We start from the raw sequence: 22654 nt of genomic DNA, 5'->3' as shown, positions 1-22654 counted from the left end.
GTTGCTGATCACAATAGTTACTATTTTCCTATCTCACACATTGCACATTTTTAAAATTTTATGTGATACTTAACAAATTATCTTTGAAATTTGCTGTTGTCTGGGCTGGAAGTGGAGCTCAGTCAGTAAGATGCTTCCTGTCATGCACGGCACCCTGGGCTGGATCTCCATACCATATAAAACCCTGGGTCTGTAGTGAGCAAATCCCATTCTTCATTTCAGAGCCCTGGGCATCCATCTTTCTCTTTGAATTTGACTGCTGGAGATTCCTCTCAAAAGTAGAGTCAGGCAACTTTTCTGTTTTCTCAGCATGTAGTGTAGTACCTTCCAGGCCTATCCATGTTACAGGGTCAGAATTCCACTTTGTTCTCAAGCTCACATCCGGTTCCTTGCTTATCTCTGCCAGGTTAAAAGTCTGGAAGTCACTTGTCAGCGCTGTGCCCTGCCAGCCCACTCCTGATTGATTGACTTGAGTAGTGAGTGTGTTAGATGCATTTTGAGGCCATATAGGGTAGCCAAGGCTCAGGCCGCCCCTGGAAAGAAAGGCTACTGATGTATTGGGAGAGGGGTTGGAGAGATGGCTCAGTGGTTAAGAGCATATGTTGCTCTTGCCGAGGGCCTGGTTTTGATTTCCAGCACCCCATGGTGGTTCATAACCATCCATAACCCTGGTTCCCGGGGTCTGAGCTCCTTCGACCTCCTCAGACCCCAGGCACATACAGTGCTTCTGCACAGATGAAGGCAAAGATGACTAAGCAGTTAAGAGAGTCACAGTTCATTTCCCAGCACCCATGGCGGGGGAAAGGGTATCCTTATCACTACCCTTAACGTAATTTCAGCTTCAGGAGATTTGATGCCATCTTCTGGCCTCTGAGGATGCTTGTAGTCATGTGACAAACCCATACACGTGACAAACTGCATACACACACGTTCATATGCATAATAAAAAATTAAATATATAGCAGAGAAATGACCTGGTGAACTTTAATTGGAAACTTTAGAAGTGATTTAGGAGTTTTTCTAGTGCTAAAAACAAACAAGTGGGGTTGGAGAGATGGTTGAGTGGTTAAGAGCATTATTGCCTGCTCTTCCAAAGGTCCTGAGTTCAATTCCTGGCAACCACATGGTGGCTCACAATCATCTGGAATGAGGTCTGGTGCCCTCTTCTGGCCTGCAGACATACACACAGACAGAATATTGTATACATAATAAATAAATACATCTTAAAAACAAAACAAAACAAGTGTAGTTGCTGGAAGAGGGCAGGATCCTTCCAGTTCACTTACAGCCACAGTAAGCTGACACATGTTCATCATCCAACTGCATTTTTTTATTAGCCAGGTGGTGGCGCAGGCCTTTAATCCCAGCACTCAGGAGGCAGAGGCAGGCAGGAGTCTGAGTTCAAGGACAGGGCAACATAGTGAAACCCTATTTTGACCCCCCCCACACTGTTTTTTTTTTTTAATTTATTGGACCAGGCATGGTGGTGCATACCTTAAATTCCAGCACTTGGGAGGCAGGGGCAGGCAGATCTCTGTGAGTTTGGATCTAGACTGTCTGTATGTCAAATTCCAGGCCAGCCAAAAAACATGTCTCCAAAAAATGTATTATTATTATTATTGTCTGTGCATATGTGTGTATGTATGTGGGTGGGTGTGTGCCATAGTGCGCACTTCTGACTGCTCTGCAGGCTGTGCTGGTGAAGCACTGCTCCAGTCAGTTCCCTCTGCCTGTAGGAGCCGGGATGAAGGAGTGTACAGGGTCCTGTGGGGAGTGGGCTGCGCTCTGGTAGTGATGCGGGAGCATCTGTCATTTCTGCAGGCTGTTGGCTGGGGTAGTTTTCACTGGACATGTACAAGTTGTATGTATGCCATTACTAAAAATACATGCTGCTCAGAGCTCCCCTTAGCTGTACTTAGTGCAGCCTATTTGGGGCCCTTCCCACTGCCAAGACACTCTGACCTCCCAGAGCTGCTGGATATGCTTCTCACCCTGCATGACCAGCAGCTTCCTTCCCTCCATCGTAGCTGGCACATGGGGTAGCTGCATTTTAGTGCTGCAGGCACATGGTCAGTCTGCCCTTTTCCTTCCTCTTGGCTCTTTGACACTTTAGGGGATCTCTTTTGTACAGCTGGGGGAAGTTATTAAAGACCAGTAGATGATGGCAAGTTATTAAGCAGAGGTAACTTGGGAAAGGACCAAGTAGCAGTAGCCCTGGCTGTCTTAGAACTCACAGTAGACCAGACTAGCCTTGAACTCAGAGGCACTCTGCCACATCCTGCCAGCTGTGTCATTTTCTAGTAGTGAGGTGTGGCCCTGGAGGAGTTCAGCTCTCTGTCTTGGAACCCAGTGACCCTTGGTGAGTTCACAGAGCTTCTGGAAGGGAAGGTTTGCTTTGGTTTGTGGTTTCAGAGATGTCAGTGAGTCATAGTAGGAAGGTTTGGGCTGTTTGTGGTAACAGGAATGCTGGGCCTTAGCACCACTATGGCCGAGGAGCAGAGAGTGCAGGAGAGCTTAAAACCCTTTATGACTTACTGCTGAAGACCAGGACCCAGTTGGAACCTAAAGCCCTGCCCCCAGCCTTCAATACAATAGCATGAAGCCGGGGACCAGGTGTCGAAAGCATGAGCTTGTGGAGGACATTTCAGATTCAAACTCTGTTTGCCCATGTCTCCAAATGCTGTCGTAGCCATCTTCTAATGCACAGTGAACTTCTCTCCTCCTGAAGTTTCCAGAGTCTCAACAGTTCCAAACCTTACTTTGAGATCCAGTCTCAGCTGGAAGCTGGGTTCAGTGATAGAGCAGTTGCCTGTTCTGATAAAGGCCTCAGACTTGCTCCCCAAGGGCAGAGAACAAAACAGAGTCCAGGATATCTCCTGAGGCTCCAAACAAGATCAGAAAGAATGTTACAAACTTCTGATATACAAGGACACAGAGTAAACATTTCCATCATTCCCAGGACAGACCAGCAATAGGAGTGGCAAGTTTGCCCAGCAGAGCCAACCAGATCCAGTAGTTCTCTGTCCAGCAACTAGAGCGTGGTGGTGGCAGGCCCACCTCCTTGGCTTTGCCGTTTGCAGCACATGTATCCTGGACCAGCTTCACTCGGTTCCTGCAGCTTCCCTCAGCAGACATCCTGCATCCCTAGCACGTCCTGCTATCTCCATTGTGTGATACTAACCACAGCTTACATGGAATCCCGGAAAGAAAACTAGCCCTGCACTGCATTGTGTGGCCTTATTTGCTTTTCTTTTGAACCATAGTATAAGCCTTCATCACCCCATCACGCAAACCTACATGCTAGCACCATGTGGATAGTGTCATATTCTGTTACTGCATGCTAGCACCATGTGGATTATGTCACCTTCTGTCAGCTGAAGATGTAGTTGGGCCCTTGTGGACTGTGGCTGCAGTGTCCTCTTAGAGCCTGTATGACATTTTTTTAGGCAATCCCTTTCTATCAGTTTACTGGTGTAGGAGTTCCTTCTGTCTTTGTGTTGTTTTTATTGGTTAATAAAGAAACTGCTTTGGGCCTGCTGTTGATAGGACAGAACTTAGGTAGGCGGGGGGGGGGGGGGATTAAATCACATGCTGGGAGGCAGAGTCAGAGAGAGATGCCATGGATCTGACTAAAACAGACACTGAGAATTTTACCCAGTAAGCCATTGCCATGTGGCGATACACAGATTAATAAAAATGGGTTAAATTAAGATTTAAGAATTAACCAATAAAAAGTTAGAGCTAATGGGCCAAGCAGTGATTTAATTAATGCAATTTCTGTGTGCTTATTTCTGGGCTAAGCTAGCCAGGCGGCCGGGATGAACAAGCGGGCTCTCCCCCTTGCAACGTGGGGCTGGCTAAATCCACGTAAAACATATACATACATACATACATACATAGAGTTTAAGGCAACTTTTTGCTGTTTGCTGGTGGCCTGCCGCAGTTCCTTTAGGAGAAATTTTCTTAACTCAGCAGCCACAACAACAAAAAAAGTGGCAGTTTTAAAATGCTGGCTTTCTGGGCCAGGCTGCTGGCACGAGCTCTGACTCTTTCAGACAGTAGGTCTGACTACAGAGCATTTGAGTTGGGTTTGTGAGCAGAGTGCTACAGCTTGCTTAATGGTGACATGGATAGGCTGTGTGCCTGAAAATGGGTCAGTATGCTTGGCGCCCAACTTGGGGCCCCTTTGGCTTTCTCTGGTTGGTCAGTTGATTGATACAGACAGGGTCTTCATATGTAAGCTGGAGTTAGAATCCTTTTGCTTCAGCCTCCTGAGTGCTAGAACTACAGTGATCCACCAAGTGCTAGGGTTCCACTGCGGGCTTACCATGACCTTTTCTTTTTTTCTAAGATTTATTTATTTATTATGTATTCAGTGTTTTGCTGGCTGGCATGTATGTGCCAGAAGAGGGCACCAGATTTCATAGATGGCTGGGAATTGAACTCAGGACCTTTGTTTTGGAAGAGCAGCCAGTGCTCTGAACCTCTGAACCATCTCTTCAGCCCCTTTTCAAAGTGGAAAAAAGTCTTTGAAATTGGTTTGTATTTTTATATCCAGGGCGTTCATTGGTGGGGTCTCAACCTCTCCCTCCCCCCAGGCAGGGTTTCTCTGTATAACAACTCTAGCTTTCTTAGAAGTAGCTCTGTAGACCAGGCTGACCTCGAACTCACAGAGATCCGCCTGCTTCTGCTTCCCAAGTGCTGGGATTAAAGGTGTGCACCACCACCATCCAGCAAGGCCTCACCTGTAGGTAATTTTTCATCGGGACTGCTGGTTAGCTCCTGATGTGGGAGTGTCATATATCAATCTGTTGATTTCATTGGTTAAGTAATAAACAAACTGCTTGGGCTCATAGCTTAGAACATAGGTGGGAGGAGTAAACAGAACAGAATGCTGGGAGGAAAAGGAAGTGAGCTCAGACTCGACAGCTCTCCTTTCAGGGGCAGACGCCTCAGAGAGACGCCATGCTCCCGGCTCCTGGGCAGACGCACTCGATGAAGCTCCGACCCAGGATAGACGTAGGCTAGAATCTTCCCGGTAAGTGCACCTAGCTGTGCTACATAGAATATTAGAAATGGGATAGTCCAGGTGCGAGAGTTAGCCTAGAAGAGGCTAGATAGAAATGGGCCAAGCAGTGTTTAAATGAATACAGTTTGTGTGTTGTTATTTCGGGCATAAGCCATGCGGGCGGCCGGGTGCCAGGGATGCAGCCCCGCCACTCCTATTACTACAAGCTCCCAAATAACCACACAGAGACTTAATAGGTGTGTTACTAGTTAGCTGTTTCAACTTAAATTAACCCATATTTCTCATCTAACTTCTATCACGTGGCTTATGGCTTGTTAGATCATTTCCTGCGTGTCCTGCTTCCTCTGTGCCTGGCTCCAGACTCCTCAAACTCCCCTTCTTTCCAGTGTCCTCCTAGTCTAGCTCTACTGCCCAGTCTCTTCCTGCCCAGGTATAGGCCAGTCAGCTCTTTATTAACCAGTGAGGGTAATAATTTTTACAATGTGCAAAGATTGTTCCACAGCAAACAACGTTTTCTTTTGTCCCAGTGATAAATGTGAGAATGCTTGCTTCACTTGGAGCTTTAGACATGTGCTCCCAGACTGTATTTCTGGAGCTTCCTGCTACCCTCTGCTCCACATCCAAATCAATAGCTAAAAGCAGCAAGCAGTTACAGAGCCATAGACTATGTATACTGTCTAGAATTTACTCTGCTAAATAAATTTGTTTGTTTGTTTAGTGAGGTTGGGATGGCACTGAAGCAAGATCTCATGTAGCTTAGGCCAGTCTGGCCTTCCACTTCCTATGTAGCCAAAATTCTTGAACTTTTGATCCTCCTGCCTTCATCTCCCAAGTGCTGGGAGCTGGGATGATGAGCATGTGCTGATTTTATGAGGTACTGGCACCAAATTCAGCACTTCATACATGGAGCAAATGAAGCCAGCTGAGCTGCATCATCAGCCCTCCATCACTTTTTAGACTCAATCTCATTCTTTAGGATTTGTACAAAACTTAGCTAGGTTATTAGCCAAAAACCAATATGCAGTTGACCAGCTGAGTTCCCAGTGCTGGCCTGTCCTCCATTGAGACCTGACGAACAGTTTTCACCATCCAGCCTTTTGATGTACAAGTCTTCTTAACTCCCAAATGGATTACCGTTAAGTGAGGCTTACTGTTGCAGAGTATTTGAGCACACAGTGAACCTGAGGTTGCTTTATTTGTTGGGAAAAAAACCTGTTTCTAGCTGTGGTGTAACTCAGTCCTAACACACACCTTTAATCCTAGAGCTTTCTGCTTGAATACTGTAAACAGGATCAAATAAAGTCAGCCATAGGTCAAGAGGTGGAGCAAGCAACTAGTTGACAGGAAAAAGCCGTAGAGAGTTGATGTGGGACAAGTCTGTATTCTGCCAATTATGTTTTAAATAGATGCTGATTGGCCAGTAGCCAGGCAGGAAGTATAGGCAGGACAACCAGACAGGAAGTAGAGGCAGGGCAATGAGAACAGGAGAATTCTGGGAAGAGGGAAGCTCCCTCTGCAGTCCTGTCCAGACATTGAAGAAGGAAGATGTAACCTGCCCTGCTGAAAAAGGTACCAAGCCATGTGGCTAACATATAATGGGCTAATATAAGTTATAAGAGTTAATAAGAAGCCTGAGCTAATGGGCTAATCAGTTTATAACTTATGTAGAACTCTGTGTGATTTTCTTTGGGATTTACCGGCTGTGGGAACTGGGCAGGAAAGAAACCCCAACAATCCCGCCCTCATGTTACAGAGAGTAAGAGGGAGTCAGGAGGACAGATAGGGAGATGCACAGGAAGTAGAAGGGACAGACATTGAGTTTGAGAAGTTTCATTTGAGACGACTTTTTCTGGGATGTTGACAAAGGAGGAAGGTGAGCTGATGCTTTCTCTGCCCCTCTGAGCTGTCACCCAGCATCTGGCTCCTTTGTCTTTATTGGTAAAATTGAACAATTGAAATTTAGTTAAGAACAACAGCTTACAGGGGTCCCGGATTCCAAGATTGCACTTCCAACTTCTTCCACTTTCTTCCCACAAACCCGGGGCCTAAGAACCAATATGGTCATGTTTAGTTGCTGCATTGATCTATCTCCTGGAACCAGTTTTCTGTATTAGTTGTGTTTGCATTACACTGACCCTATACTTGGCAAAAGTTAATCACAGGTGGAAATGTCATTGTGGCTCATGGTTTCGTATGGCTTTTGGTCCTTGATGCAGGGTAGACTGCATGGTGGAAGATGCTCTTGAGAGAACAGTAGACTGGGAAGCTGAGCACACAGGCTAGGACATGGAGTAGGCATAGCCTTCAAAGGCGTTCTCCAAGTCACATTTCTGCCAGCCAGGACTCAACAAAAAGCTCTGACACTCTAAAAAAAAAAAATGCCACAAGCTGGGGACTCAGTGCTGTGAAAACATGAGATCCTGGGAAACATTCCAAAATCAGATCCTATATAGTGATTTGAATGAGGATGGCCACTGCATGCTTATATTGTTTGATTTCTTCAGTTGGTGGAGCTGTTTGAGAAGGATTAGGAGGTGCGGCATTGTTGGAATAGGTATGTCACTGGGGGTGGGCTTTAAGGTTTAAAAAGCCCACACCATTCCCAGTTAGGATGCTTGATCTCTCTCTCTCCCCCACCCACCCCCGAAATTGAATGCTTTCTTGATCCTGGTGTCTCTTCACAGCAACAGAAAAGTAGCTAAGAGACCTTAATGCTCACTATAAACTTTTCATTGGAGTGAGAATTCGTGGGGTGAACCGTGACGTATACTAGTTTGCTCACGTGGAGGATGATTAGCATAAAGACTGCTTATCACAGCTTGATTCTACAGCAGGAAATTGGAAATACCCCTGGTGTGCATCAAGAGGCTGGCAGGACTGTGGTTTAGTGGTAGATTACTCCCCTAGCTTGCAGAAGATCTTAGTTTGGACTCCAACACTGAAAAACAAACAAAAATCAAAAGAAGAAGGCTGGTTAGGTATAATCGTATTAATAAACTTCTCAGAGGGGCTGGGGTTCTTGCTGTTCTTCCAGAGTTGTGGGTTCACTTCCCAGAACCTACATGGCAGTGCGTAACTGTCTGTTACTTCAGTTCCAAGGTCTGATGCCTCCCCCTTTAAAATTTTATTTATTTTTGTTTTGTGTGACAGACACTTTGCCTCCATGTATATGTATGCAGTGCCCACAGAGGGCAGAAGAAGGTTTTATTTTTTTTTTCCAAAATATTTATTCATTTATTATGTATACAATATTCTGTGTGTCTGCCTGCAGGCCAGAAGAGGGTGCCAGACCTCTTTACAGATGGTTATGAGCCACCACATGGTTGCTGGGAATCGAACTCAGGACCATTGGAAGAGCAGGCAATGCTCTTAACCTCTGAGCCATCTCTCCAGCCCCCCAGAAGAAGGTTTTAGACCATTGTGAGCTGCCATGTGGCTACTGGGAACTGAACCAGGGTCCTCTGTAAGAGGTGCTTAGGAGGAGCAGTGCCTTTAATTGCTGAGCCATGCCTCCAGTTCAGTGTTATCCTTTTCCATACCTATACATGCAGACAGAACACTCACACACCGTAACCAGTGTAGCTCTAGAACAAGCAGAAGGCATCCTTGCTGGGGCAATCCCAGCAGAGATGACTCCTGGGTTGGGAGCTGTATTGGTTCCTTTCTCTGCTGCTGGGACAGAGCCCCTTACAGGAGCTCTTGATTTTCCTGCCTCTGCTTCCTAAACTCTGGGATTATAGACATGCTTCACCATGCTCATTATGGAATTATTAGCTAGTAGATTTTTATTTCATATGCATTTATTAAGTGATTTATTCATTTATTAAAGATTTAAAAAATATTTGTTTTTACTTACACCCAGCCAGAACTTCTAAGAATAGTATACATTAAAAAAGAACTCTGCAGAGGGGTGGGTGGCTGGAGAAGCTACTCCGTGGTTAAGAGCACTGGCTGCTCTTCCAGAGGTCCTGAGTTCAATTCCCAGCAACCACATGGTGGCTCACAACCATCTGTAAAGAGGTCTGGCGCCCTCTTATGGCCTTCAGGCATACAGACAGAATATTGCATACATAATAAATAAATAAATAAATATTAAAAAAAATCATCTGTAATGAGACCTGGTTCCCTCTTCTAGTGTGCAAGCAGAACACTATACATAATAAATAAATTAAAAAAAAAAAACCTCCAAGGGTTAAGAGCGCCGACTGCTTGCTCTTCCAGAGTTCCTAAGTTCAATTCCCAGAAACCACATGGTGACTCACAACTATCTGTCTATAATAGAATCTGATGCCCTCTTCTGGCGTGCAGGCATATGTGCAGACAAAGTACGCATACCTAAAAAAAATACATAAATAAATAAAAATTTTAAAAAATTAAATAAGATGGGTCAGCAATTAAAGAGCTCTGGGTGTTCTTCCAGAGGACCCGGGTTCAGATCCCAGCATCCACATGGCAGCTCACAGCTGTCTGTAACTCCAGTTCCAGTGGATCTGACACCCTCCTCTGGCCTTCATGCACATGACGCACAGACATACCTCTGTGCGTATAAAATGATCACATTTAAAAAGTCATAAAAAGAGCTGCTCTTGTCAGCTGTTGTTGCAACTGTGAGTAGTAGAAGTTCTGCTCCGGAGGCGAGCTTGGGGTGTGCCGTGCACTGGGGGAGAGCGGTGTGGCTGTGCTGGCGTCCACAGACAAGGACTGCGATTTCCTGGCCCTCTGTCTCAGCTTTTCCAGGCTTGTCAGTGCATCTGTTCTATTTGTCAGCTCATCAGTTCTGTGTTCCCAGGGCTTAGGAGAAGGAGGAGAATGGAGGGGAGAAGGATGAGACAGGCAGCTGGGTGTGAGGGGAGGGTAAAGACCATAGCCCGTAGTGGTTCCCAACAGATGCCCTTGGCATGTACTGGGCAGTGTGCCTGCTGTTCCCAACACGAGACACTACCTCGTAAAAAAGTTATTTGTGGGTGTAAACAAGAGCTGTTTTTTAGTTACTGTGGAATTCCTTCTATTTGGACTGATTTGTGAGTGTTTTCTTGAATGTTTAACCCTCCGTGTGACCTCTGACTTCAGGTGCTGCTTGTGAGCAGTAGCCGCCATCCAGACCGATGGATTGTCCCTGGAGGAGGCATGGAGCCCGAGGAGGAGCCAAGTGTGGCAGCGGTCCGGGAAGTCTGCGAGGAGGTATGTGCAGAGGCCTGTGGGTACTACTGAGTGGTGTGCTGTGATCAGAGAGAGCATGTAATGGCCACCTCTTCCCTGCTGCTACAGTGTTGACATGCAGTGTTTGTCAGCATTCTCTGTAGGAGGAAGGCTGTTCAGTAGCGCGTGTATCTAGTGATGTCTGCAGGGCTTTGTGACCTCTGTGGCTCTCTTCCAGCTTCATCTCTGGTACTTGTCATAGATCAGGTATCAGTGCTAACAGGAGCCAGCTGGGTAGTGTAGCTCATTCTGTTACCTACAGGAGACGGGGCCCTGGCTCCTGTCACCATGGCTAGTGAGCTAGTGCTGGTAACTGCAGCTCGAGGGACAGTAGGATTCTAGTCATACTGTGTGCAGCTTACGAGGGCTGTGTCCTTGACCACACCTCTACACCTTACTAATATACCAGGATAAACAAAAGTCAAATTGTGACCTGGGTTCCCTTAGTTTGAGAACTTAGAGCCCAGGAGGGCTAGGGATGTGGCTCAGGTGGAGGAGTACTTTCCTAGTGTGTGCAAGACCCAGGGGTCAGTCCCCAGTAGTCTCTCCTCTCCAGAAGAGCTCTTAGCCTTGTGGAGAGAGAGAGTATGCAGGAGGAAGCAGCTAGTATTTCTCCTCAGCCTGTGGTGGCAGCACTGTGCTCAACTCTTCCATGGAGCCTCGCTTAGGACTTGTGCAGCAGTGTGAGTTCTCTTGTCCTCAGGTATTTCCTTGCCACACATAATATTTTTTTAAATCTAGTTGCTTGTTGTAGAGGGAGTCAAGCCTGATTTTACAGACATATAAAATAGCACTTAGGACATACCAGGCCTAGGGCATGACTAAGTGGCAAAGGGCTTGACTAAGATGTGCAAGGGTCAACTCCTAGTATTGCCAAAACCAAGCAAAAAGATTCTGTGGGCTGGGGATGTGACTCAGTTTGCAGAGTGGTTACTGAGCATGCCTGAAGCCCAGAGTTTTACTAACCCCCAACACTGAAGAAACTGGGGTCGTGGTTCATGCCTATAATCCTAGCACTACCAAGGCACAGGCAGGAGAACCAGAAGTTCAAGGTCCTCCTTGGCAGCATAGTGAATCAGGCAGCCTGAGCTACATACGTGAGGCCCTATGTCAAACAACAGTGGAAACCTGCCTGGCATTCTTACTGGTTGGGCACTTGCTGAAGTCACGTGAGAGTTTTCATACCCAGAGCATTCTTCTAGGCTTCAGGCTCTGTCACTCTTGTCCTGCCTGTCTCTCTCCGAGCTACATCTCAGTCCTCCCTTCTTGTCCTCACTGTTCTTGCTTCTTTGGCTTTTGCCTTGGCTTGTCTCCTTGTGGCTGTAGCCTGGCCAGCACTGTTCCATCCTCAGACCCTTCAAAATCAGGGTCTGCATGTGTGCCTCATAGGTCTCTATTTAGAAGGAAAGGATTCTTCTCCTGAATCCCCCAGCAGATCAAGTTTGGTGCTGCAGAGCCGCTTCTCAGATCACACTCACACTAACTTCTGCCCAAGGATGACTGTGCTCAGGCCTGTAGAGCCTCTGCCTGTGATAGCTCGGCTTTCAGAAACTTCTCAGAATGACCAGCATGCTGTGGTGTTTCATGCCTGTAATCCCAGCACTGAGGGCAGAAGCAGGAAGATCACTATAAATTTGTGGCCAACCTGGTTTATATAGAGAATTGAGTTCCAAGACAGGTAGGATACATAGCAAGACACTGTCTCAATAAATAAACACCTTTAGTCTATCACATAGGAGCCAAAGGTGGTCTCTGCCTCACAAATAAGTAAAGAAATAATAAAAGAATAACCAGTAGAAGATAAAATATTATTATTATCATTATTATTATGACTATTACTTTTTTTAAATTGGATTTTTGAGACAAGGTTTCTCTGTAGCTTTGGAGCCTGTCCTGGAACTAGCTCTTGTAGACCAGGTTGGCCTTGAACTCACAGAGATCCGCCTGCCTCTGCCTCCCAAGTGCGGGATTAAAGGCGTGCGCCACCACCGCCTGGGTTGATCGTTATTATTATTTTGGTTTTTGAGACAGGGATCAGGCTGGCCTTAAACTCATAGAATCCACTTACTTATGGAGCTGGAGAGAATGCTCAGAGGTTAAGGGCACTGGTGACTTTTCCAGAGGTCCTGAGTTCAATTCCCAGTACTCACATGGCTGCTCACAACCATCTATATTGAGATCTGATGTCCTCTTCTGGCCTGCAGGTGCACATGCACACAGAATGTGAAAAATGTGAAGATTTGAGAAAATAGTATGACATGCTTTTCCTTTGCTCTGGAGCAGAGTGAGGCTCATGTCTTACAGCATCTGAGGTCTTAGGATTTTCAGGGTGCAGGTAGGTCCTGAGGGGCAGTATGACTTTGTACTTTGCCTCCCTAGGCCTGGGACTCTCAGAACCTTTGCCTGGTTATTTCAAAAGGATAGGACTGTGGACCAGATAGGAGGATCCGCACTGCAGAAGTCAGGTCTAGATTTAGTTGGCTTCTGTCGTTTTCAGGGTGCCTAAGGCAAAGTGATATTTGAGTTACTGTTATGCAGTTGCGGATTCAGGTAAGATGGAGAAGATCAGAGATGAAAGAGATGAAGGGAAGATGTGCCTGGACCTGTGCAGATTTACTGCTTGTCTGCAGCCTTGCCAGTGGCTTGACAGTTCTGTCTTACAGCACACATTTGGGTTGATGTCTAGCTCTGGAAAGCTCTTTTCCTTGTGTGGCTGGATAGTTTTTTCTTCCCATCCCCCCTGTAAATGTGCTTATAGGCTCAGCCATGCTATGCTCTCGCATGTGTGAGAGTCACAGGAACTGGTTCTGAGGATCGAGTTGAGGTCGTGAACTTTGTCAGCAAGTGCCTTTCCCTGCTGAACCATCTCACCACCTCTGTGCTTTTTGAGAGGCACACATTGAGCTCTTTCTGTTACACAGGGCAGCCAAGATGCAGCGAAGTAGGTGTTTCCAGTAGGAAGTGTGCTGAGGAGTCAGGGAAGGATGCTGACATAGCACCCCTTTGGAGGAAGAGGGGAGAATGAAATAGGTATAAGATGCTTGAAAATGCCCGTCATGGGAGGACACCCTGAGTTAGCATTTCACCTGCTGCCAGTTGTCTGCCGGCACAGCCCTGCAGTCCTGCCTGTGCTCCTGCAGACGAAGAAGGTATCGTTCCCCATATTGTGTTCCAGAAGTATTGAGAGGATGAAAGTATCTAAGGCTGGCAAGATGGCTTAGTGAGTAGAAGTACTGACCATGCAAGCCTGCGTGTGAACCTGACCTGAGTCCATTCCCTGAACCGGAACCTTATGAAGATGTAAGAAGAGAACCAGCTTCACAAAGGTGTCCTCTTATTTCCACACGCAATCTGTAGCACACACATGCTCATGTCAGGGCATAGCCAGCCAGTGGTGGTGCATGCCTTTAATCTCTATGCTCCAGAGGTAGAGACAGGTGGATCTCTGAGTTTGAAGCTAGCCTGGTCTACAGAATGAGTTCCAGGATAGCCAGTGCTACACAGAGAAAGCCTGTCTTTCAGGGTTGGAGACCGGGCTCAGTGGTTAAGAGCTTAGGGCGTTTGGTCGCATGGCAGCACAGTTAGGAAGCAGGTGGGTGAGTGCCGGTGCTCACCTCCCTTCTCCTTTTCACTCAACCCAGGACCCCAGCTTCTGGGATGTTGCCACTCATGGTTAAAGTGGGTCTTCCCACCCCCAAACCCTGATCTAGGTAATCCCTCACCACATGCTCACAGGCTTTTTTTTCTGAGGCACTCTGAAGCCTGACCAGGTAGCAGTCAGTATTAACCCTCAGAAGAATGGAATATTCCTTGGTGGCAATTTGGGTTGTCTAGGGATCAGCTAGGCTGGTTTGGATTGATGACAAACAAGAAGTACATTAGAGGGGATTAGTGGCAGCAGGAGGTGTCACTGAGTGTTCTTGCAAACATAGATTAGAATTTGATTTATGTTAGCTACACAGCCTCCTTCTGTAGTCTTTTAGGCACTTTTTCAGACAGAGAAATGAGTTAGGAAACAACCTAACAACTCTGTAGGGGTTTATTCTGTGCTGGAGAGGTTGTGGAGAAAGGGGTACACTCATCCATTGCTGGTGGGAATGCAAACTTGTGCAACCACTTTGGAAAGCAGTGTGGCGGTTTCTCAGGAAATTCGGGATCAACTTACCCCTGGACCCAGCAATACCACTCTTGGGAATATACCCAAGAGAGGCCCTATCATACAACAAAAGTATATGCTCAACTATGTTCATGGCAGCATTGTTTGTAATAGCCAGAACCTGGAAACAACCTTGATGCCCTTCAATGGAAGAATGGATGAAGAAAGTATGGAATATATACATATTAAAGTACTACTCAGCTGTAAAAAACAAGGACTTCTTGAATTTTGCATGCAAATGGATGGAAATAGAAAACACTATCCTGAGTGAGGTAAACCAGACCCAAAAAGAGGAACATGGGATGTACTCGCTCATATTTGGTTTCTAGCCATAAACCAAGGACATTGAGCCTATAATTAGTGATCCTAGAGAAGCTAAATAAGGAGAACCCAAAGAAAAACATATAGGCATCCTCCTGAATATTAACCTTCATCAGGCGATGAAAGGAGACAGAGACCCACATTGGAGCACCGGACAGAAATCTCAAGGTCCAAATCAGGAGCAGAAGGAGAGAGAGCACGAGCAAGGAACTCAGGACCGTGAGGGGTGCACCCACACACTGAGACAATGGGATGTTCTATCGGGAACTCACCAAGGCCAGCTGGCCTGGATCTGAAAAAGCCTGGGATAAAACCGGACTCGCTGAACATAGCGGACAATGAGGACTACTGAGAACTCAAGAACAATGGCAATGGGTTTCTGATCCTACTGCACGTACTGGCTTTGTGGGAGCCTAGGCAGTTTGGATGCTTACCTTACTAGACCTGGATGGAGGTGGGTGGTCCTTGGACTTCCCACAGGGCAGGGAACCCTAATTGCTCTTTGGGCTGATGAGGGAGGGGGACTTGATTGGGGGAGGGGGAGAGAAATGGGGGGCGGTGGCGGGGAAGAGACAGAAATCTTTAATAAATAAATAAATTAAAAAAAAAAGATCCCTTAGGACTGGAAGAAAAAAAAAGAGCCATTCTTGGTTCCAGATTGTCCTTTATATTACATCTAGCAATCTTGGTCCATTCCTGCCGTGTGCCAGTCCCCCACCCCCATACCACCATCATCACAGCACAGACAGCCTCACAGGCTTCCACACTGTGGAGGACGCTGCTTTGGCACGTTTGCAGTTCCTTTTGTACTTATGGACCTGCTGCGGAGTCGCTTGTGCTGGCTTTGTAACTGTCTGGCTCCTGCTGTTTAGGGGAGGGCAGGCCACAGTGTGGAGTTCAGTTTGCCCAGGAGTCAGAGAGCACAGTATTGCTCAGTAATCACGCACCTGCAGATGGACCTGAGAGCTAGCCATGGCTGTTCTTCCTGGCCTTCCCACTCATAGGCCAAGAGGACGTTGTCAGTAAAGGAAGAAGGCACATACCCATCTCACTCGGATCGAGCTGGGAGATGGCTCTGGCTGCTCTTCCAGAGAAGCCAGGTTCCATTCCTGGCACCATTGCTGCTAACAATTGCAGGTGATGCTAGTCCCTGGGGATCTGACACCTCCTAGTGGCCTTCTTGGGCACTGGGCACACTCAACACACATACAGGCAAAGCATTCATACTCATTTGTTGTCGCTGAGGCAGGGTCTCACTGTGTAGTGTTGTCTTGCCTGGCTCTCACTCTGTCTCCACCTGCTCCTGGCCCCCGAATAGGGATCAAAGGCATATATTAGCATGCTCAGCTAAGACAATGTCTCCTCTGCGAGCTCTGGAATTTACTGTGTAGACCAGCTTGGGTTTGAACCTGCAGAGATCCACCTGCCTCTATTCTGTCTCCCAGGTTCTGGGACTAAAGGCGTGCACCACCACGCCTGGCCAAGCAGGTTTTTTTTTTTTTTTTTTAATGTGAGCATTTGGAAACAGAAACATCTGTTTCCTTTGTGTTTTTGCCTGCCAAAGCCTTTCTTATCCACAGTAGGCATCTCAGGGCTGTTCTCAAATATCAGAATCATAATAGGGAAGGTCGTTAGAAATACATAAAAGATGAGGTGGCAGAAGAGGGCTTGATAGGTAGAGCGCCTGTTGTCAAGGCTACAGCCTGAGTTCTATCCCTAGAGCCCAGAGCCCATGGAAGAAAGAGGGAACAATAGTTCTCTTGCAAGTTGTCCTCTGACCCCAACTTAGGAGCTTGGTGCAAACACACAAAATAATAAATGTAATTGAAAATAGGCAGAAGCAGGTATCCTACAAGTCTGAGACTAGCCTGGTTTATATAGTGATTTCCATGTAGCAGAGTTGTTTGCCTGGCCTACATGAGACCCTGTCTCAAAGAAAAAGAAAGGGTTCAGCTTGTAAGGACAGTCGCTGCCACGCCAGATTGATGTTCAGCTCCCAGACCCATATAGTAGAGAAAAGAACCAAATTTTATGAGTTGTTCTCTATTTCTGTATTCTCATTGTTATATATGAGTGTGTGTACATGCACTCTTGAAGTAATAGATAAAAATGTAAAAAGCCAGGCTCAGCATGACAGTGCACACCTTTCATCCCCATCCGCAAGAGGCGGAGACAGGTGGCTCTCTGTGAGCACAGGGCCAGCTTGGTCCGCATTGTGAGTTGCGGGTTAGCCAGGGCTACATGATAAGATCTTGCTGTTCTCATATCTGCGTCTCATTTTTTTTATTGGTGATTTTAAGGCTTTAATATAGTGTGAGTGATTTGGCTAGTGGGTATGGAGGTGAAGGGTGGATGGATCCTTACTCTCTAGCCATAGCTTTCTGTCCCTGCACCTGCCCATTTGCAAGACCAGTGGGCATCTGAGCTTTGTCCATAGGAACCTCCATTTCAGTTCCTTTTTCCGTTTTTTGTTTTGTTTTTAAGTTAGAGCTACTCTGTTGTCCTCTCACTCTACAGTAGTGCTGTAATTATTTTAATTATTTTGTTTCTCTAAACTAAGCACCAAAGATACCAAACCAGGTTTTCTTGTTGTCAACAATTAAATCTTCCCTACCTCCCAATCGTAGGTAGGATGAATTTTGTAAGTTTGGTCATTTGTGTTCCCTTAAATGCTAGCAGGTCCTTAGTCAGAGAAGTGACCAATTTAATGGGATTGGAGAATTTAAAAGTATTGTAACAATAGCACACCTTCAGTGTAAATAACTACCCAAATTATCTGTCTGCCGTAACAACTGAAATAGCCATATGTTGACACATGCCTTTTATCCTAGCACTCCGGAGGCAAAGATAGGTAGCTCTCAATGAGTTTGAGGCTAGCCTAGCCTATACAGCAAGGTCTAGGCAGAGCTACAGCCAGAGCTACATAGAGGGAGGCCTTGTACAAAAAACACAAAACCAACCAAAAACTGGAATAATGATCTATGAGCTGGGAAAGGCGCCTCCGCTCCTGTATTCCCAGCATTTGGGACAGTGAGGCAGGAGGGCCAAGAGTTCAGAGTTATCCTGGTTATCTCAGAACTCTGTGTCAAAACCTAAATAAGAAATAAGGAAAGGAAAACCCTCTTTCTCCTCAGCTTATCAAATAACTGGACGGCACCCACTGGTGAGCAGTTAATTCGGTAGCTAAGTACGGAGATTAGAGTCTGCTCTTAGAGAGCATTGTGCTGTGTTTGGACTAACTTGTGCTGGAAGCCTGTTGAATAGAGGTTGAATTACTGGGCTAACAGCCAGTCTCCTGTTCAGTGAAACGAATCCAGCAGAGTCTTCCAGAACAGTTGTGTTTGCTTTCCTATCCAGCTCCACATTCCAGGAAGGATCTTGAGTCACTAGGAAGGGTGTGTGTGGGTTCACAGTGACTTCAGCAAACACTGACTGCAGCTCCTGTCTCCAGATGCTCCACGGTCAGGACACTGGGCTCAGATAAGGGTTTCCATCTGCCTGAAAGGCAGAGTCAGCAGCTTCCTCTTTGCTCACTGACGCTACAAAGGTCAGCTGCCTAGCAGAGCTTACTGCACAGGGAGTCAATCTGGAGTCTGGTTGTATCTCATCTCAGAGAGATCTCCTTTGGTGTGCACGTGTGTATGTGTGGTGTGCGCGGGAGTGGGTGTTTCTTGGCTCTCTACCTTGGGTTTTGAAAAGGATCTCACTGAGACCTGTAGGGAAGACTTTGACTTCTAAGCTAGTTTGCACAAGCAAGATCCTGTCTCAAAGCTGGAACAGTGGGCAAAGATGTGTGCTATTGGAGATTGGCAGCCTGGGTTCAATCCCGGGAGGTCTCATAAAGGTAGGAGGAGAGAACCAGAACTTGGAAGGTAGTGGCAGGTGAGTTCGAGGATCAGCCCGGCCCAAAGATTGGGTTCCAGGACGGACAGGACTTCACAGAGAAACCCTGTCTCAAACGAAAAGTAAAGGTAGGAGGAGAGAAGTGGCTGCACAAAGATGTCCTTCGACCTCTACGTGGGTACCGTGGCATGCACATGCCTAACTATAGAAACACAGCAGTGCACACAGTAAAAATAAAATAAACCTGAACAATCTGGATAGAGCGCTGAATTCTCAGGTCACAGCACAGGTGCTGAGCCATTCCAGCGCTTGTGAGGCAAAGACTCAAGCTCATCCTTGACTTCATAGCAAGTTCAAGGGTAGCTTGGCAAAGCTTAGTAGCACAGTGCTTTCTACAACGTATGGAGCCCCAAGTTCAAGTCCCAGCACCACACAGAACCCAGCTGAGTGTTTGTTGAACGTACTGAAAGGTGTGTGATTTTAATTTAAAGATAGCATGGTATGGTGATGTTCATTTGTGGTCCCAGCACTAGGCGGGTAGAGGTTGGCGGATCATGAACTCAAGGACAGCCTGAGCTACACAGCAAGCCCCTGACTCAAAAAATCAAGGGCTGGGGTTTACCCAGCCCTTTGGTTAAGGGATGGGGTTAAGCCCTGTGGTTAAAGGCTAGAGGGGTGTGATACAACTTTGCGTTCATTATCTTGACTAAATAGGGAGCATGGAGCTCAACTGACAATGAGCACTGAGAATGGAGGAGGAACAGAAGTGACGACAGCTGCCGTGAGGGGGGTGTTTCAGCGCTGTTGCACAGCCACTCCCCAGTCAGTGGCCTGAAGTAGCAGGATGTCCTGCGGCTCACTTGTAGAGTTAGCTTTGGGTTTTTTTTTTTTTTAATTTTTTTCAAGACAGGGTTTCTTTGGGTTGCTTTGGAGCCTGTCCTAGAACTAGCTTTTGTAGACCAGGTTGGCCTCAAACTCACAGACATCCACCTGCCTTTGCTTCTGAGTGCTGGGACTAAAGGCGTGCGCCTCTACCACCTGGTGGTGGTAGCGTTTGATCCAGTTTCTCTCTTCAGGTTAGAGACTAACAAGCTGTAGACCTGAGGTAGTGATAGTTCATTTGTATTTTAATAAATAAAGCTTACCTGAAGTCAGTATGCAAAACAGCCACACTGGTCAGCCATAGAGGCCAGGCAGTGGTGTCATACACCTTTCATCCGAGGAACCACAGTAGTTACCATAGAGGCCAGGTGGTGGTGCACACCAGCACTAGAGAGGAATATAAGGCAGGACGAGACAGGAACTCGCTCTTTCAGCCTGAAGATTTCACAGAGGTGAGGGCTCTCTAGTGGCTGTCTGCTTTGCTTTTCTGATCTTCAACTTGAACCCCAATATCTGTCCCGGGTTTTTATTATTTGTGTTTCACTGAGAAACTGTGGTCTTCCATCCTTGGGAGTCTAGCAAAGGCAGAATGACATAACCACGCCAGGGTTCCAGGAAGAAACATCGGAAAGCTCCTTGAGGCCTCAGCTTGGATCCACTGTATGTAGCCAGAGTAAATCATGGAAGGCTAGATCCATGGAAGCAGAAGGTTCTGTCTGGAAAGAAGGAGCTGCACATTACATGTCAGCCAGAGGGTGTAGGCCCAGGGAGAGCTGGGATTGGGAGCAAGTTTGACTTTCAGTCCTGCAGAGACTCTATGGCGCTGTGGACAGAAGGGGCTTTCCCAGTGGTTTGGTTTGTCTCTGTGAGTGTTTTCCACGTGTGTGTAAGTGAATTATATACAGAGACCAGAGTGGGTGTTGCATCAATCCCTTGAAACTAGAGTTATTGATAGCTGTGAACCAGCTTGTGGGTGCTGGGAATTGAACACGTGTCCTCTGCACAAGCAGTCAGTCCTTATAACAGATAGTGGTCATTTCCTTAAACAGGTCAAGCGTATTGACTGGACCTGTGTGCATCAGCGTACTTAAACTCTCTAACGAGGCAGGTCACAAAAGATGTCTCTTTTTTTATATATAGAGAAACCTGCAGAAAATGCCATATTCTGTTAATAGTAGGTGTGTCCTGAGCAGTAGAACACAGTGAGCGCCCTATTGGGCTCTCTACAGCTGAGGGAGCAGTGGCACCAGGGTCGTGACTTTAACAGTAGTAATAATACTGTTATTCCTGGGGCCAGCAAGATGGCTCAGTGCACAGACGTCCGCCTGCCACCAAGTCTGACATCCTGTGTTCAACACCTCAGACGCACATAGTGCCAGAAGAGAACCGACTCCCAAAGCTGTCCCCGACCTCCACACATGCCATGGCTTGGGTACATACACAAACGAAATAAGAAATATGCCAGGCAGTGGTGTCGCACACCTTTAATTCCAGCACTTGAGAGGCAGAGGCAGGTGGATCTCTGTGAGTTTGAGGTTAGCCTGGTCTACAGAGTGAGTTCCAGGACAGCCAGGGCTACACAGAGAAATCCTGTCTCGGGGTGGGAGTGAGGAGTGTGTGTGTGTGTGTGTGTGTGTGTGTGTGTGTGTGTATGTATGTATATATATATAGTTGGGTTTTTTTTTTTTTTTTGGGTTTTTCGAGACAGGGTTTCTCTGGCTTTGGAACCTGTCCTGGAACTAGCTCTGTAGACCAGGCTGGTCTCGAACTCACAGAGATCCGCCTGCCTCTGCCTCCCGAGTGCTGGGATTAAAGGCGTGCGCCACCACCGCCCGGCATATATATAGTTTTTTAAACCCTCAGATTTCATTTTAATATTTGATAATGACCAACTAAGTGACAATAGGAATATTTTACTAATTCTCTTTTTTAAGAGATGTATTTTTTATTTATGTGGGTATACCTAAATGAATGTGTGTATTGTATGAATTTAAGTACCTACAGGTGCCAGGAGGCATGCAATCTCTTAAAACTGGAGTTGCAGGCAGTAGTGAACTCCCTAATGTGGGTGCTAGGAACAACAAACCCAGATCCTCTGCAAGAGCTGAATATGCTTGCTAATAGCTAACTCCCAGCCCCATTCTTGTTTGATGCTTAAAATATTTCATTGAAAGGAAAACCATAGGGGTTGCTTCTCTTGGCCCTCTGCTGGCCTTTTATTTCTTGGTGTCCTCAGTGTGGTCTTTTCCCTCTGTAGTTACCAGAGATGCACATGCCAGTGCAGTGTGCTGACGACCCCGCCCTATTTCTGGGTGTCCTGCAGCACTTGACTTAGAGCTGCCCCCAGAAGCTCCTCTGGGACTGAGCTTTCTGCCCTCCACAGGGAGCTTCGAGCCACAGCAGCTCTTTAACTCTTACGGATTTGTCTTCAGAGCGCTTCAGCTTCCACCTCTGGTTTTCCTTTTTCCTTCGAGACAGGGTTTCTCTGTGTTACAGTCCTGACTGTCCTGACACTTGCTCTGTAGACCAGGCTGGTCACAGACTCACAGATCCATCTGCCTCTGCCTCCAAGTGCTGGGATTAAAGGCGTGCGCCTCCACTGCCTGGCTGGAAAACTGCTTTTTGAATCAAGAAAGTAGCTGAAGCTGTCAGCCACAGATCAACATTCTGACTAGCACCCACCTCCACCCTGAGTTGTCCAAGGTTGGCTACTTTGGTGTTGACAGCACTGGTCCCAGCTCTAGGTTAGTGTCTCACTGGTTTTTTTTTTTGGCCTTCGCTTTAGGGTCACAAGATATCTGCAGTAGTTCCAGGTTTCAGGTCCCTGCCTGATGTGCAAGACATGTAGTGTTTCTTTTTGTCCAGTCTCCCTAGAGTGGTAGCAAATCTTTCCCGCAAGTGATCTGCTGGGAACTATTGGCCCGAAATGGGTCCCGTGCAGCACCCCTGGGTACCTTGCTCAGGCATGCCTTCCCCAGTTGATGTGCATTTTGAAACTGAACAGAATCTGGGTGCTCTGATAGTGAGGGTGAGATGGCATCTGTGCCTGCCAGACACCTACCATGAGGGAACCCCACTTCGGAAAGAGCTGGCCCACCTGAGCTACCGGTAAAGCTGGTCTGTGGGCTCTACCTGTTTGTGCTTTTCTGAGCTGTGCACCCATATGGGAGAGACAGGCCTAGCCTTTTCAAACGCTTTCATAGGAGTACAGAATCCCTTCAAGG

General features: G+C 46.8%; 1 protein-coding gene across 1 annotated transcript in view; it reads left to right on the top strand.

Moving 5' to 3' along the window:
• Nucleotides 1–22654, top strand: part of Nudt3 (nudix hydrolase 3) — a 48122-nt gene that overhangs the window by 15365 nt on the left and 10103 nt on the right. The window contains exon 2 of the mRNA XM_041634769.1: nt 10100–10210. Within this exon, the coding sequence (XP_041490703.1) occupies nt 10100–10210 (111 nt within the window). The remainder of the gene's footprint in view (nt 1–10099; nt 10211–22654) is intronic.

This window comes from Microtus oregoni, unplaced genomic scaffold (genome assembly GCF_018167655.1).
Source record: "Microtus oregoni isolate MIOR12 unplaced genomic scaffold, Mior012 000046F_ref0000063, whole genome shotgun sequence".
Taxonomy (NCBI): Eukaryota; Metazoa; Chordata; class Mammalia; order Rodentia; family Cricetidae; genus Microtus; species Microtus oregoni.
The sequence above is the reverse complement of the archived record's forward strand: the minus strand, read 5'-3'. Positions and strand labels throughout refer to the sequence as shown.